Here is a 16,080-nt window from a genome sequence, read left to right as displayed (position 1 = left end):
TCTCCTGTCACACGAAAGCACGTGTGCTTTCTCTCCACTCTGATCACCTCCTCGCAACCGGTAGCCTTATCATTTCAGCCTGGAGTGGGAATCATGCAATTCTTGCCGGATTTTGTAAGCTGCCTTGAGTCCCTTGTGGGGCGAGAAGGTGGGGTATAAATGAAATTAATAAATACAGCCATCCATATGTGGTTGGATTGTGAGCCCCATCAGCCCTAAGTAGCATAGCCTATGACAAAGAATCCTGACAACATGTGACATGTTCAATAATTCTCACCCAAATTTCACAGCTAAAAAGCATATTACAGAAAAAAGCGGGGGGAAGCCTTTTCGGTGATGGCCCCTCAGCTTTGGAACTCCCTCCCGATGGAGATTAGATCTGCCTGTTCCCTCCTGACGTTTAGAAAGCAGGTAAAAACATGGATTTGGGATACTGCATTGGCAGAATGATGACTGAATCAATAACTGCTGACCTTTCTGGCGGATGGCGATGAATTTATGATTCTTTTGGATGAACTGATTTTTGCTGTAATTTGTATGAATTGTATGAAGTGTATTTTAATGTATTTTTATATTGATGACCTATAATGTTTTTCTTATTGTATTGAATTTTATGTTGTTAAGCCGGCCTCAGTCCCTCCCTGGAGGTGAGAAGACCGGGGTATAAAAACTCTAAATAAATAATAATAATAATAATAATAAATATTTTATATTGTTTATTTTATTTGTTATTTTATATATTTTGTTATTATGTATTTTCTTGTTATTTTGTGTTTAATCATGTTGTATTATTTTGGGCTTGGCCTCATGTTAGCCGCCCCAAGTCCCCTTTGGGGAGATGGAGAAAGAGAACGCATCTCCTTCTACGTCCCGCCTCAGAGTTTAAGATCCTCTGGGGAGGCCCTGCGCTCGACCCCACCTTTATCACAAGTGAGGCTGGTGGGGCCGAGGAGCAGGGCCTTCTCGGTGGTGGCCCCTCACCTGTGGAATTCACTCCCTGGGGAAATTAGGTCATCGACATCCCTCCTCTCTTTCAGAAGGAAACTAAAAACATGGATATGGGACCAGGCCTTTGGGTAATCTGGCAAATAGACATTGGACAATGACGACTAGAGTTGGATAGGATTATGACAATGCGGAATGAACTTACAGATTTTGAACTTGGTGAACGTTGAACACTAGATTGGCTTTTATTAGTTGTTATTGGATAATTGGATTGTTTTAACTTTTTATAATTGTTGCTCCTATGTATTTTATCTTACTATGTGTATTGCTGGCATCGAATTGTGCCTTTTGTAAGCCGCCCTGAGTCCCCCCTCGCGGGTTGTGAAGGGCGGGGTAGAAATGCTCGAAATAAATAAATAAAATAATAAATTATAAATAATTTTTTTAAAAATTTATTATTATTATTATTATTATTATTATTATTATTATTAAGCCTTGGGGAAAATTAAGGCATGGCACCCCTATTTTGGCCTGTAGGGCTGATTACTAAATTGGGTGCTATTTTTGAAAACTTGAGATTCTGGTCCCACATATGTCAAAATAGGACTATCAGCAAAAGTGAGAGAAGGCGTACATCTTCTGGAGTGCAAGTTCTCCATTGAACATGCAAACCAGGTGCAATACACTAACATGCGGCCAGAGGCAGCCCTAGGTAATTTTTCAACGGTAAGCAAACAGTATTTTGCCCCCCCCCCCCAACCAATCACTGATATATATTTTCTGTTCGTTGTGGGAGTTCTGTGTGCCATATTTGGTTCAATTCCATCATTGGTGGAGTTCAGAATGCTGTTTGATTTTAGATGAACTATACATCCCAATAACTACAACTCGCATATGTCAAGGTCTATTTTCCCCCAAGAGCACATCAAGAGCACCCCTGGGCAAAATCAACTATACTGCAAATGCTTATTTTGCGTAATGGGTTGAGCCGCCCGTGCATGCGGCAATTCCTTTGGTTTTGAAGTCTTATGCGAGGATTGGGCAGAGTAAATTGCCCCAGCAGGTACTAGAGGAAAATGTTGATGCTGCCTTGCAAATAATTCCACCAAATTCAGCATTATAAGAGCTGGAAACACCGTTTTCCTCATAACATTTAGCTCTAAACATATGACCTTTTCCAAAAATTATGGTGTCTCCAAATCACAATTAATGGTAGAATCGTCATGAAGTCAGTAAACAAAGGCTTTATATTTGGGCCAAGATGCCCATCACCTTAACATAGTTACACAAGTCTGAAATGAAACTGCACCAGGGCACAAACAGGTGGGAGACCCAGATTAGGCCCATGCCCTTTAAAGAGTGTCCTCCTAGTAACCGCTTTTTGAAAGCAAGCTTCTAAATATACTGTTACTATGAGGTTGTAAGTTAATACCAGCCCTAAAACAAGATAGCAACAAGTCAAAATGCTTCATATGGAATTTGAACAGATGTTCCTTCCGTTTGTACAATTATTTAAAATTGTTCTAGACTTTTTGCATATTAAAGACCCCGTATTTCACAGCATAATTGATACAGACATCGTCAGACATTTTGTAAGGGCTGATTCTAATCCAACAAACCGCATGTCAAGACAACTGAGAAAATCATGCAATATTTGATTGTTGCCTCTCAATTTCAGCAAAGTCATATTCAATTCCACTTTTTCTTCTACAACATTCTGGTAAATTCTACTTAATAAAAAGTTAAACAGAGCTGCTAAACTAAAAGCTTAGACAATGAAGTAAAGTCAAACCAATAGGGCTGTCTGCAAGGAATCAGACAGTAAAAAAAGTATTACATTGCAGGCTAAGATCTGACATAATCAGCATTATTCATTCCAATTACCACCATTTTCCTCTAAGTATTTGCCACTGAGACCAACCATTTTGATAAAAGGATTATTTTCAGAACAATTTCATTATGTACAAGCAGCTTTCCAGAACAATTTGCATAAAATGTATACATTTGTGATGTACTGTTAAAACTCCCAGTTTCTACAGTTCTTTCTACTTTGAGTTGTTCCATTTCCATCTTGTCTTTACTAATAATATAATATAGTATATTGTATATACATATAATATTTATAATATTATAATGTAATACAATATAATACAAGTAATAATAATTCAATATTATAATTATAATTATATATTTACATTACATGTAATTTTACTAATAATATTACAATATAATGGTATAGTGCAATATAGTAATATATACTGATATTGTACTATGCTAATAATATAATATATTGTATGAAAATATATATTGTAAGCCGCTCTGAGTCCCCTTCGGGGTGAGAAGGGCAGCATATAAATGCCGTAAATAAATGAATTATATATGGTGATTAATTTCTATTTCAAGATTAGACTAAAATCAACACATGTGACTTAGCATCCAACTGAAACCTATTAGTGCTGCTTTTAAAACTTGAATTACAATGGGTGCTTGGTGTCTCCTGATGTTTGGTTCCAGGATCCCTCATGGATACCAAAACCCTGGAACATGCAACATATCATTGTCCTTCTTTAAGGGTCCCTTTCAAATCTATGATACTATATCTCTCTGTGTATGAATCATATCTATCTATCTATCTATATATCTATCTATCTATGTGTACACTGTAATCCGCCCCGAGTCCCCTGTGGGGTGAGAAGAGCGGAATATAAATACTGTAAATAAATAAATAATAATATTAATATTAATAACAATAATAATAATAATAATAAATATCTATATCTATGGCTGGATGGCTCTTTGTCAGGTGGACTTTGATCACGTTTCTTGCCCTCATGAAGGGAGTTGGATTGGATGGCCTTAAGTATTTTCTGTTGGTAATGGGGGTTCTGTGTGAGAAGTTTGCCCCAATTCTCCCGTTCGTGGGGTTTAGAATGCTCTTTGTTTGTAGGTGAACTGTGTAGGTGAACTGTGAATCCCAGTGACTACAACTCCCAAATGTCAAGGTCTATTTCCCCAAACTCCATCTGTGTTCATGTTTGGGAGTATTGAGTGCTTGCGCCAAGTTTGGTCCAGATCCATCATTGTTTGAGTCCACAGTGCTCTCTGGATGTAGGTGAACTACAACTCCCAAACACAAGGTCAATGCCCACCAAACCCTTCAAGTATTTTCTGTTGGTCATGGGAATTCTGTGTGCCAAATTTGGTTCAATTCCATCGTTGATGGAGTTCAGAATGCTCTTTGATTGTAGGTGAACTATAAATTGCAGCAACTACAATTTGGAAATGACAAAATCATAATTTTTGAGTGATGGTCACTCCTTGTGTTGTGAGATGTTTTGTTGCCAAATGTGGTGTGATTTCGTTCATTGGTCCTTTTGTTTTTAAGGTATTCATTATGCACAGAGCATTTATATATAGATAGATAGATAGATAGATAGATAGATAGATAGATAGAGATAGATAGAGATATATAGATATAGATATATACATACATACTAGTCATGTCTGACTCTGTGGAGTGGTGCTCATCTCCATTTCTAAGCCAAAGAGCTGGAATTGTCCATAGACATCTCCTAGGTCTCTGGAGCCCCCCGATGGCGCAGTGGGTTAAACCCCTGTACCGGCAGGACTGAAGACCGACAGGTCGCAGATTCAAATCCGGGGAGAGGCGGATGAGCTCCCTCTATCAGCTCCAGCTCCTCATGCGGGGACATGAGAGAAGCCTCCCACAAAGATGATAAAAGCATCAAATCATCCAGGCATCCCCTGGGCAACGTCCTTGCAGACGGCCAATTCTCTCACACCAGAAGCGACTTGCAGTTTCTCAAGTTGCTCCTGACATGATAAAAAAAGAATCTCCTAGGTCATGTGGACAGCATGATTGCATGGAGTGCTGTTACCTTCCTGGCGGAGCGGTACTTACTGATCTACTCATATTACCATGTTTTCGAACTGCTAGATTGGCAGAAGCTGGGGCTATCAACGGGAGCTCACCCCACTCTACAGATTTGAACTGCCAACCTTTTGGTCAGCAAGTTCCGCAGCTCAGCAGTTAAACCCACTAAGCCACTGCTATGAATAATCGAATTAGTGGATTTAGAATCCATGAATACAGAGGGCCAACTGAAGATCTAATGTACAAACTTAACTCTAATGAATGGAATCTGCATATGAAACACTTGAATTAACTACAATGAGTAGAATGAACACAAACATCTACTGATACATCCTGTGCTCATCAATACTGCAGTAAGACACATTTAAATTAATTAGGAAATAAGTTTAGTACTCTAATCTTCCTTTTTTGATGAATAATCAGGCTGCAAGGCATCCCCATTTGGACTTTAACTAAACTATACAGACTGAATTAAAGTTTGGTCAAAAATATAATTAAAATGATTTGTTGATTAGTGAAATATATCTCCTTCTCTAGGTGAGGACTTTCCTTTCAAAAACTAACTTTGATTTCCTGTAAATAATTTGAAACATAATCTTTTAAAAATATAATACTGAGTCTAAATGGCTGATTTAAAGAAGGAATTCACTGTTGAACCTATTCCTACATTTTAACACTTAATATATATAAATAAAAAATTGTTTGTGGGATTAACAGAACTCAAAAACCACTGGGGGAATTGACACCAAATTTGGACACAACATACCTAACAACCCAATGCATGTCCTTCACTCAAAAAAAAAACCCACTGAAAAACACAGCAGAAGTGACTTTAAAAACCCCCAAAAGCTAATGACAAAAAGCTAAATGACAATACAGTAAAAAGGGAAGAAAGAGGGAGGGAAGGGGAGAAAAAAAGAAAGAAAGAAAGGGAGAAGGAAGCATGGAAGCAAAGAGGGAGGGAAGGAAGGAAAGAGGTAGAGAAGGAAGAAAGGAGAGAAAGAGGGAGGGAAAGAAAAAGGGGGAAGGAAGGAAAGTTAGAGAAAGAAGGAAGGATAGAAGGAAAGAAAAAAGGGAAGGAAGGAAAGAGGGAGCAAAGGAAGGGGGGAAGATGTAGAGAAAGGGAGGGAAGGAAAGAAGGAAAGAAAGTAAGAAGAAAAGAGAGACAGCAGAAGAGAAAGAAAAAGGGGGAAGGAAGGAAAGAGGTAGAGAAGAAAGGAGAGAAAGAGGGAGGGAAAGAAAAAGGGGGAAGAAAGGAAGGAGAGAAGGAATGAAAAAAGGGGGAAAGATGTAGAGAAAGAGGGAGGGAAGGAAAGAAGGAAAGAGAGAAGGAAGAAAAGAGAGACAGCAGAAGAGATAGAAAAAAGGGGAAGGAAGGAAAGAGATAGAGAAGGAAGAAAGGAGAGAAAGAGGGAGGAAAAGAAAAAGGAGGAAGGAAGGAAGGAGAGAAGGAAGGAAGGGGAGTAGGAAAGAAAGAAGGGGGGAAGATGTAGAGAAAGAAGGAGGGAAGGAAAGAAGGAAAGAGAGAAGGAAGAAAAGAGAGACAGCAGAAGAGAAAGAAAAGGGGGGAAGGAAGGAAAGAGATAGAGAAGGAAGGAAGACGAGAAGGAAAGAGGGAGTGAAGGAAGGAGGGAAAGAAGGAAGGTTGGCCACAGCAATGCGTGGCGGGTACAGCTAGTACTCACTATTTATTCACTTTTTAAAAAAATGTAACCCACCAATATATAAGGGTTCAAAGAACTGGACTTCGGTTAAAAAGAAAACAATGCATTAATAATTAAATCTGATAGAATTTCATCATAACATGTGCATTCAGAGACCTTTCATAATTTTTCCAAATCAGTTTCATGCCATCAAATATAACTTGGGCAATACACAGGCCCTCCATATAGTGCTATTTGAGTCACGATATTCACAGCAAAAAAAGCTAGACTACCTGGCAGTTTTAACCATTTGCAATCTGCAATATTCATAAATTAAACACACTCTCTTTGGTAAATAATTCTAGGGAGGGGGAGAGAGAATAAAAACAAAACGTACTCTGGAATAATCAAGCTCCCTGGGTGCAGAATCAGATAAAGCTCGCACAAGAGCATTCATCATCGTGACTGGAGGCGAAGGTGGGGAGGGCTGGGAAGCCTCTTGCTGCAACGGGCTCTTTGGTTTCGAAGGCAGACGGCCTCTTCTCCCTTTTAAACTGTCAGTGCGGACAACTGATCAAGGTGAGAAAAAGGAAAAACAACACAGTTAGTCTCCAACGACACCATGGCCAATTCCTACAAGGCATACCCAAACACTATAGGGTGAAGTTTGACAATTAGAAGGGTGATGAGATCAGACAACAAAGATGCCGATTGACATTACCTGCAGTTTTCACTTAATTTCAAGGATATATATTTTTTGTATTGTCAAAGGCTTTCATGGCTGGAATCACTAAGTTCTTGTGGGTTTTTTCGGGCTATATGGCCATGTTCTAGAGGCATTTCTCCTGACGTTTCGCCTGCATCTATGGCAAGCATTGCCATAGATGCAGGCAAAACGTCAGGAGAAATGCCTCTAGAACATGGCCATATAGCCCGAAAAAACCCACAAGAACTTAGATTTTTTTATCCTGATCACCTTCTTTCCCTTTCTATTTACCAACATGTATATAATAACATAGTTCCACTCTCCCCAAATAACAATAATGAAGTATGTTCTGTATCGCCTTGTTTAATGAAAGTGCTACATATCTAATTTTTAGGCTTGCAATTATTCTGTTGAAAGCAACTGCGTATTACAATTTGCAAACTACAGATACACACACACAGAAGAAAATATATCAAAATACAACTTGTAACGCCTTCAAAATATTCATATAATAACTTACTTTAAAAAAACCTTTATTTATACCCCGCCACCATAATAATAATAATAATAATTTATTTATTTACTTCTGTATACATAAAAATGCTCTTTGCATAATGAGTACCTTAAAAACAAAAGAACCAATGAACGAAAGAAAGAAGGAACAAAATGTCTCACAACACAAGGCAACAAAACGTCTCACAACACAAGGAGTGACCATCACTCAAAAAATTATGATTTTGTCATTTGGGTGCTGTTGTTGCTGGGATTTATAGTTCATCTACAATCAAAGAGCTTACAATTATTCTGTTGAAAGCAGCCATGTATTACAATTTGCAAACTACAGATACACACACAGAAGAAAATATATCAAAATACAACTTGTAACACCTTCAAAATATTCATATAATGGTAACTTACTTTTTTTAAAAAAAAACTTTATTTATACCCCGCCACCATAATAATAATAATAATAATAATAATAATAATAATTTATGTATTTACTTCTAGATACATAAAAATGATCTTTGCATAATGAGTACCTTAAAAACAAAAGAACCAATGAACGAAATCACACCAAATTTGGCAACAAAACGTCTCACAACACAAGGAGTGACCATCACTCAAAAAATTATGATTTTGTCATTTGGGAGTTGTAGTTGCTGGGATTTATAGTTCATGATACTAACAGGAGCGGGACGCAGGGAGCATACAACCCCCCTGTTGCGCCAACTCCACTGGCTGCCGACTTGCTACCGGGCTCAATTCAAAGTGCTGGTGTTGACCTTTAAAGCCCTAAACGGTTCCGGCCCAAGCTACCTTTCCGACCGCATCTCGGCCTATGAACCCACCAGAACTTTGAGATCTTCCGGGGAGGCCCTGCTCTCGATCCCGCCAGCTTCACAAGCACGGCTGGCGGGGACGAGAGACAGGGCCTTCTCGGTGGTGGCTCCCCGGCTGTGGAACGCCCTTCCCACAGATATTAGATTAGCACCATCTCTAATGGTCTTCCGCAAAAAAGTAAAGACCTGGTTATTTGTGCAGGCGTTCGAATAATTAGTGCAAAGACTGGTAATGACATAGGAATGGAACAATGGATGACAAATCTGGATCATGCTTTAGTGACGAGACGCCAGTGAATGGTTATCGTAGTAATTGTGTATTAATTGTATATTAGAATAGGTTGTTAACTGTTTTATATTGGTGTTGAATTCTGCTGTGTTCTGTGTCTTGTGAACTGCTGTGAGTCACCTTCGGGCTGAGAACAGCAGTATAGAAGCAAAGTAAATAAATAAGTAAATAAATAAAATCTACAATCAAAGAGCATTCTGAACTCCACCAACGATGGAATTGAACCAAACTTGGTACACAGAACTCCCATGACCAACAGAAAATACTGAAAGTGTTTGGTGGGCATTGACCTTCAGTTTTGGAATTGTAGTTCACCTCCATCCAGAGAACACTGTGGACTCAAACAATGATGGATCTGGACCAAACTTGACAGGAATACTCAATATGCCCGACACCAAATTTGGACACAAGACAACTATCAGGCCAATGAGTGACCATCACACATAAAAATACTGGAAAACACAGCGGAAGGGACTTAAAAAGCCAAAAAACAAAATATACATTACAACTCATGCGGAAAACCACATATATATACAAGCACACATATATACACATATACACAAATATATACAGAAATATATACACACATATGCACACACAATTTATTTATTTATTCATTTATTTACTTTATTTGTATACCGCTCTTCTCAGCCAATTAGGCGACTCAGAGCGGTTAACAACAAGTAGCGGCAAAAATTCAATGCAAACATCGTACAGCCATTTAAAAGACAATTAACGCAATAATACAATAAGCAATTAACATCAATAACCACCAGTAAACATCAATAAACAACTCACTGGCATCTCATAACTAAAACACAAAACACATATACACAGAAAGGGGGAAGGAAGGAAGGAGAGAAAGAGGGAAAGAAGGAGGGAAGGAGAGGAAAGAAAGAGAAGGAAATAAAAAGTGAAAGAAGGAAGGAAAGTGAAAGGGAAGGAAGGAGAGAAGGAATGAAAGAGAGGGAGGGAGGGAAGGAAGGAAGGAATAAACGAAGGAAGGATGGAACCAAAGAGCAAAGGAAGCGAGGAAAGAAACAAGTAGAGAAGAAAGAAGGGAAGGAAAAAGAGGGAAGGAAGGAAAGAAGGAAGGAAGGAGAGAAAGAGGGAGGGAGGGAAGGAGAGAAAGGAAGAAGAAGAAAAAGAGGGAGGGAAGGCTGGCCACAGCAACGCGTCGCGGGTACAGCAAAATTCAATGCAAAACATCACAAAACGATTATGGGACAGTTAAAACAATAGCATCATCAACAATTAAACATCAATATAACAATCATTAGCGTCTCATCAGTAAAATCAGAATCTAATCTCATCATCCGTTAATCCGTGTTTCTAAATAATAATAATAATAATAATAATCCTTTATTTGTACCCCGCTACCATCTCCCGAAGGACTTGGTGCGGCTTACAAGAGGCTGAGCCCAAATTCAACAATAAAACAGCAGCAACAACAACAACACAATAACTCAAAAAACAAAGCAATAACAATTAACAACACCCAATGACGCAATTAAAAACAATGGCTGGGCCAATTGTAACAAGTGCTGGGCATGACACGGTGGGGTGTTTGGAGGGGGGTGGGCATGCAGATATCCTGAATCTCTGATAAAGTGCGTTGGGACATAGTGCTAGGAGTTTCCTTATTCTGGAAAGGCACACTGGAACAACTATATTCATTATACTGCTTAATCGAATGCTTGTTCGAACAGCCAGGTCTTCACTTTCCTCCGAAACGCCAATAGGGATGGGGCCGATCTGATATCTATAGGAAGGGCGTTCCACAACCGAGGGGCCACCACTGAAAAGGCCCTGTCTCTTGTTCCCGCCAGGCGTGCCTGTGATGCAGGCAGGACTGAGAGCAGGGCCTCCCCAGATGATCTTAGTGTCCTAATCGGTTCATAGGAGGAGATGCGTTCGGAGAGGTAAGTAGGGCCAGAACCGTTTAGGGCTTTATAGGCTAACGCCAGCACTTTGAATTGTGCCTGGTAGCAAACTGGCAGCCAGTGGAGCCGGTGCAACAGAGGAGTTGTATGCTCCCTGAGTGCTGCTCCTGTTAGTAACCTGGCTGCCGAGCATTGGACCATTTGAAGCTTCCAAGCAGTCTTCAAAGGCAACCCAACGTAGAGAGCGTTACAGTAGTCTATACGGGATGTAACCAGTACAATTATAATAAAACTTTATTTGTACCCCGCTACCATCTCTCCAAGGGACTCGGTGCGGCTTACATGAGGCCAAGCCCACAGCACATCAATAAACAAAGGCAATAACAAATAATCAATACAACCGTTAAAATAAAATAAAATAAATAAAACTGAAAAACAAAAAATACACAATAAGCAATAACAATACTAACATACGGCATTTAAAAACCTATGGCCGGGCCAAATGTAATAATTAAAATTAAAATTTAAAATGCTGGACATGAACTAAGGTAAACTAGGATAAGGTTTTCAAAGAAAGATGAGGGCGCGCAGACAATCCTAAATCAATAATAAAGTGCATTTGAGGACATATTGAGGACATATTGTCCGGGATTGTGGTGCAGCTGGCTGTGTGTCAGCTGCATTAAGATCACTCTGACCAAAAGGTCATGAGTTCGAAGCCAGCTCGGGTTGGAGTGGGTTTCCATCCAATTGTGTGTAGCCTGTTGTCGACCTTTGCAACCCGAAAGACAGTTGCATCTGTCAAGTAGGAAAATAAGGTACCACCTTAAAGTATGGGGAGGCTAAATTAACTGATTTATGAGGCCATAAAGAAGACTCCAGCAAAGCATTCCAGCGGGGAAGCATGCGGGAAAGCGGAAGTGCTTCATCAGTGTCACAGATGGACGATGAAAGCGACAGCTTCCCTGGCAGCCACAAAAAGTTAAATAGCCTCTGTGTATGTCTGTATATGTTGTATGTTAAAATTGGCATTGAATGTTTGCCATATATGTGTACACTCAGGCCCATAGCCAGGATTTTGTTTCGGGGGGGGGGGGGGCTGAATTTGGTTCAGGGGGCTGAGTCTGAGTGAAAGAGGGTCTACCCTAGCAAACCTTTTGTATCGTTACCCAATACCCCCATGCATATGGGATATATTGAGCATGGTGATGAGATCATGATATGAATAAACATTACAGGTTAAATAATGCACCAGTAAGGCCTTCTCGCGGACCAGCATGAGAATTTCGGGGGGGGGGGGGGGGGGCTGAAGCTACATGCCTGTGTACACTGTAATCTGCCCTGAATCCCCTGCGGGGTGAGAAGGGCGGAATATAAAAGCTGTAAATAATAATAATAATAATAATAATAATAATAATAATAATATTGCTAAGAGTTTTCCTTATTCTGGGAAGGCACACTGGAACAACCACGTTTTCAGGCTCCTCCTAAAGACTGCCAGCGTTGGGACATGTCTGATGTCCTTAGGGGGTGAATTCCAGAGTTGAGGGGCTACCACCGAGAAGGCCCTCTCCCTCGTCCCCACCAATCGCGCCTGTGAAGGAGGTGGGAGCGGGGACTTGGAGCGGCTTACATGGGGCCAAGCCAGAACAACAAATTACAATACAAAAAAATACAAATTGCAGTAAAATAAACAACATAACATTAAAGTATAAAACATCAAGCATGTAAACCAGGGGTCCTCAAACTACGGCCCGAGGGCCTAATGCGGCCCTCCAAGGTCATTTGCCCGGCCCTCACTCAGGGTCAACCTAAGTCTGAAACGACTTGAAAGCACACAACAACAACAATCCTATCTCATCAGCCAAAAGCAGGCCCGCACTTCCCATTGAAATACTAATAAGCTTATATTTATGAAAACTGTTCTTCATTTTAATTATTGTATTGTTTTAAAGTGTTTTTTGCACTACAAATAAGATATGTGCAAAGTGCATAGGAATTCATTCTTTTTTTTCCTTCAAATTATAATTCGGCCCTCCACCAGGTTGAGGGACTCTGTTTAAAAAGTTTGTGGACCCCTGATGTAAACAATATACACAGAACATAGAGACCAAACAAAATGACAGAGGGCGGGCCGCATGTACATAAAATACTTTAAAAACTCAGGGTGAGATAAAGGGGCAAAACTAATTGTAGGGGCGACAGGGAAATAAACAAACCAGAGCGACAGGGAAATAAACAAACCTTCGAACATGGGGGAGAACTCCTGGGAAAAACATGTCGAGGGACAGGCATGTAACCAGGGGGGGGGGGGCTTGAGGGGCTTCAGCCCCCCCCCCCGAAATTCTCATGGTGGTTCGCGAAAAGGCCTTACTGGTGCATTATTTAAACTGTTATGTTTATTCATATCATGATCTGATCACCATACTCAATATATCCCATATGCATGGGGGTATTGGGGTAATGATACAAAAGGTTTGCTAGGCTAGACCCTCTTTCACTCAGACTCAGCCCCCCCCCAAAACTCACCCCCCCCCCCGAAACCCCTCCTGAAAAAAATTCAGCCCCCCCCCCCCCCCGAAACGAAATCCTGGCTACGGGCCTGTCGAGGGAGCAATAGCATAAAATTACGTGCCTACTCTCTGAAAACACAACGGCAGAGGCAGGTCTTGAGACTCTTTTTAAAGGTTTCTAAAGTTTCCTCATCTCTCCGAGCAATGAATTTCAGAGTCGAGGGGCCACAGAGAAACAGAGAAAAGAAACTTTCCATCCATTCTTAGAAGGAAAGGTCATATTTATAATTTCTTTTGTCATTGCCCATTGCAGTAAAAGACTAGACGTGAAACAGCCTTAAAAATAAAAGTTTTTAAGACAACACACTAATGCCAATAACTCAAAACTAGGGCTGGGCGGTTTCGTTCGTTAATTTCGTAATTCGTTATTAATTCGTTATTTTTTTGATAACGAAGCGATATTGAACCATTCAGGAGCAACTAAAAATCGAAATGAATTCAATTCATTTCATAATTGTTTTGTAATTGTTTCGAAATCGTTTCGAAATCGTTTCGTTATTATTTCCGCATGTCTGGTGCAAGTTTTATAGTTGTTGTTTGTTTTATCAGTGAAAAATATATATAATTATCACACCAACAGTCAACAACAGAGGGAGAGGGAAGCTTCAGAAGTTCCCCCTGTCCCATTTGGAGGTTTTTTTTAGCGTATTGCGCGGTCGCATCCACCATTAACGAATCGATTCGTAATTGTTTCGTTATTGTTTCGTAATTTCCGAAATTTCGTAAATTTCGAACTTTTTTAAAGAAAAATTTCGGAATTCTTTTAAAAATCGAAACGCAAAAACCCCCTAAAAACGAATCGAGTTTAGAAACAAATTTTTCCATGGTTGCCCAGCCCTACTCAAAACTGATTAGTAATCCTTTGACCTTGACCGTTCAAAACAGCATTCAACTAAGCTATAATTGGTTTAATGCCATCATTAAATGGATATAAGCTTTCAATCCTAATAATCACCATGATGTAGTATTTGTATAATACTGGATAGCTTCTTATTATTCATAGAAGGAAAAAAATAGAAAATGTCCATGCAGTTCAAAGAGTCTAAACAAATACATGTAGATACAATACAACGTAATGCCGATATCCCATTTGAAATGAGCAGCGTGTCAAACCTTCTTTGACAGCACGGAGAATAGACTAAACAGCTGCTGTGAATCGCCGTCTTTTTAGAAGTTTTCTTTCAGCTCCAGTAGTTGAATAATCTATTCATCACTTGAAATAAAGAGATACTACATACGCTGTCGTGACACTGATCTCTTATATGCATATAGGGGGGAAAGGACAATACTTCTTATTTCTACAAAAATATTTAAGGTAAGAATAACTCCTCTTAAACTCAAGCTATTATTCAGTATGTGATGTGTAGATTAAGAATATCAAACTCTTTACCTTCTTTTACCATGCCGACACTGAGACACTTCTGAAATCGGCAGTATTGACATCTGTTTCGACGGCGTTTATCCACTGGGCAGTTTTTATTAGCCAGGCAAACATATTTTGCATTTTTCTGAACTGTCCTCTAAAAAAAAAAATACAGAATCGAAGAAAGAGTCAGCTGAATGAGCTGGGACCTGACAAGTTGCATTTTAATTACAATGTGAAAAGCAAGAGTGCAATCCATATAATTAGATAAAATTAATTTCCTAACACAGTAGCCTCCAGGAAAAACAATTTTATTAGTGTTAGCTACTGACAATGAAAATTATTGAGGATGGTTCAGAAGCTAGGCTCGGGAGACAGCTAACTCCTAAATGATAAAATCATATCTGAAATTACCAGGTCATCGCGTCATACCTATGGGAATTAGATTAGCTTCACTTTCAATTTTCCTTTGGGAACAATTTTCTACTTGGTTCATTCCCCTGATTATTACTGACCTTATTAAAATAAAATCAAAATTATCTGCAGATTGATTTTTCTCACTGTCCCTTATTGTTATGCATCAAACTAATTTAAACTCACTGTTACAACGAAGAGAAACAAAGCACCAAGAAAAGCAAATACACTTGTTAAATTATTCTTATCATTACCATCGTCATTATTATTTTTTTGTTGTTGTGTGTCTTCAAATCATTTTCAGTTGATGGCAATCCTAAGATGGCCCTAATACATGAAAAGTTGGCAACAGTAAAAGTTTTCTGAATGCCACCCATTTTCACAAATCTGTTAGCAACGATGTGCAGTATTTACAGTGAACTCTGCAGAAAATGCTTCAGTTGTACGCCACAAAAAGAGGAAACGGCCTACTTGGCAATCCTTGCAAGTGCAGATTTATTACCTGGAAACATTTGATTTTAATGCCTATTTTATATATCTATATACTTGGGGCCATGTAAAAGCTTATTGGGCAGAAAGGGGTGATGAATGCAAAACAGTTTAAGAAGCCCTGATTTAGACTATTGTTATGCTTAGGACAATTGCTAAAGCTCTGAAGTTTGAGACTTTTAAACTATATTTTAAACTATATTTTAAACTGTAATTACCAGCAGTAATTATTTTGTAAAAAGGAATCAGTGGGCTTGAAGTAGACAAAATAGATGTACAATATCAATATCATTTACATGACCACACATACAGTTATATACATTTACTGATAATAAACAAGCATTTGCAAGACTGATTTTCCTTTTTATGAAGTATAGATGAAGCATTTTCTACACTGTAAACACTGTATGCTATTGCTAACAAATTCAAGTAAATATATCGAAACTTTTTAGTCTTCCCATTTTTGTGACCACAACATTGAGCTATGGGGGTCAGGGTCTACAGTTTAAGATGCAGTGGTTTAGTGTATGCCTTTAAAGA

At 39.2% G+C, this 16,080-nt stretch overlaps 1 protein-coding gene across 2 annotated transcripts in view; it reads right to left on the bottom strand.

The window, feature by feature from the left end:
* NR4A3 (nuclear receptor subfamily 4 group A member 3) overlaps positions 1-16,080 on the bottom strand; it is a 74,990-nt gene that overhangs the window by 31,145 nt on the left and 27,765 nt on the right. For both annotated transcript variants that reach the window (XM_060781488.2, XM_060781489.2), the window contains 2 exons: positions 14,665-14,794; positions 6,881-7,053 (listed from right to left, as the gene is read on the bottom strand). In XM_060781488.2, coding sequence (XP_060637471.2) covers positions 6,881-7,053; positions 14,665-14,794 — 303 coding nt within the window. The remainder of the gene's footprint in view (positions 1-6,880; positions 7,054-14,664; positions 14,795-16,080) is intronic.

This window comes from Anolis sagrei, chromosome 6, assembly GCF_037176765.1.
Source record: "Anolis sagrei isolate rAnoSag1 chromosome 6, rAnoSag1.mat, whole genome shotgun sequence".
NCBI lineage: Eukaryota > Metazoa > Chordata > Lepidosauria > Squamata > Dactyloidae > Anolis > Anolis sagrei.
This window is presented reverse-complemented; position numbering and strand designations above follow the sequence as displayed.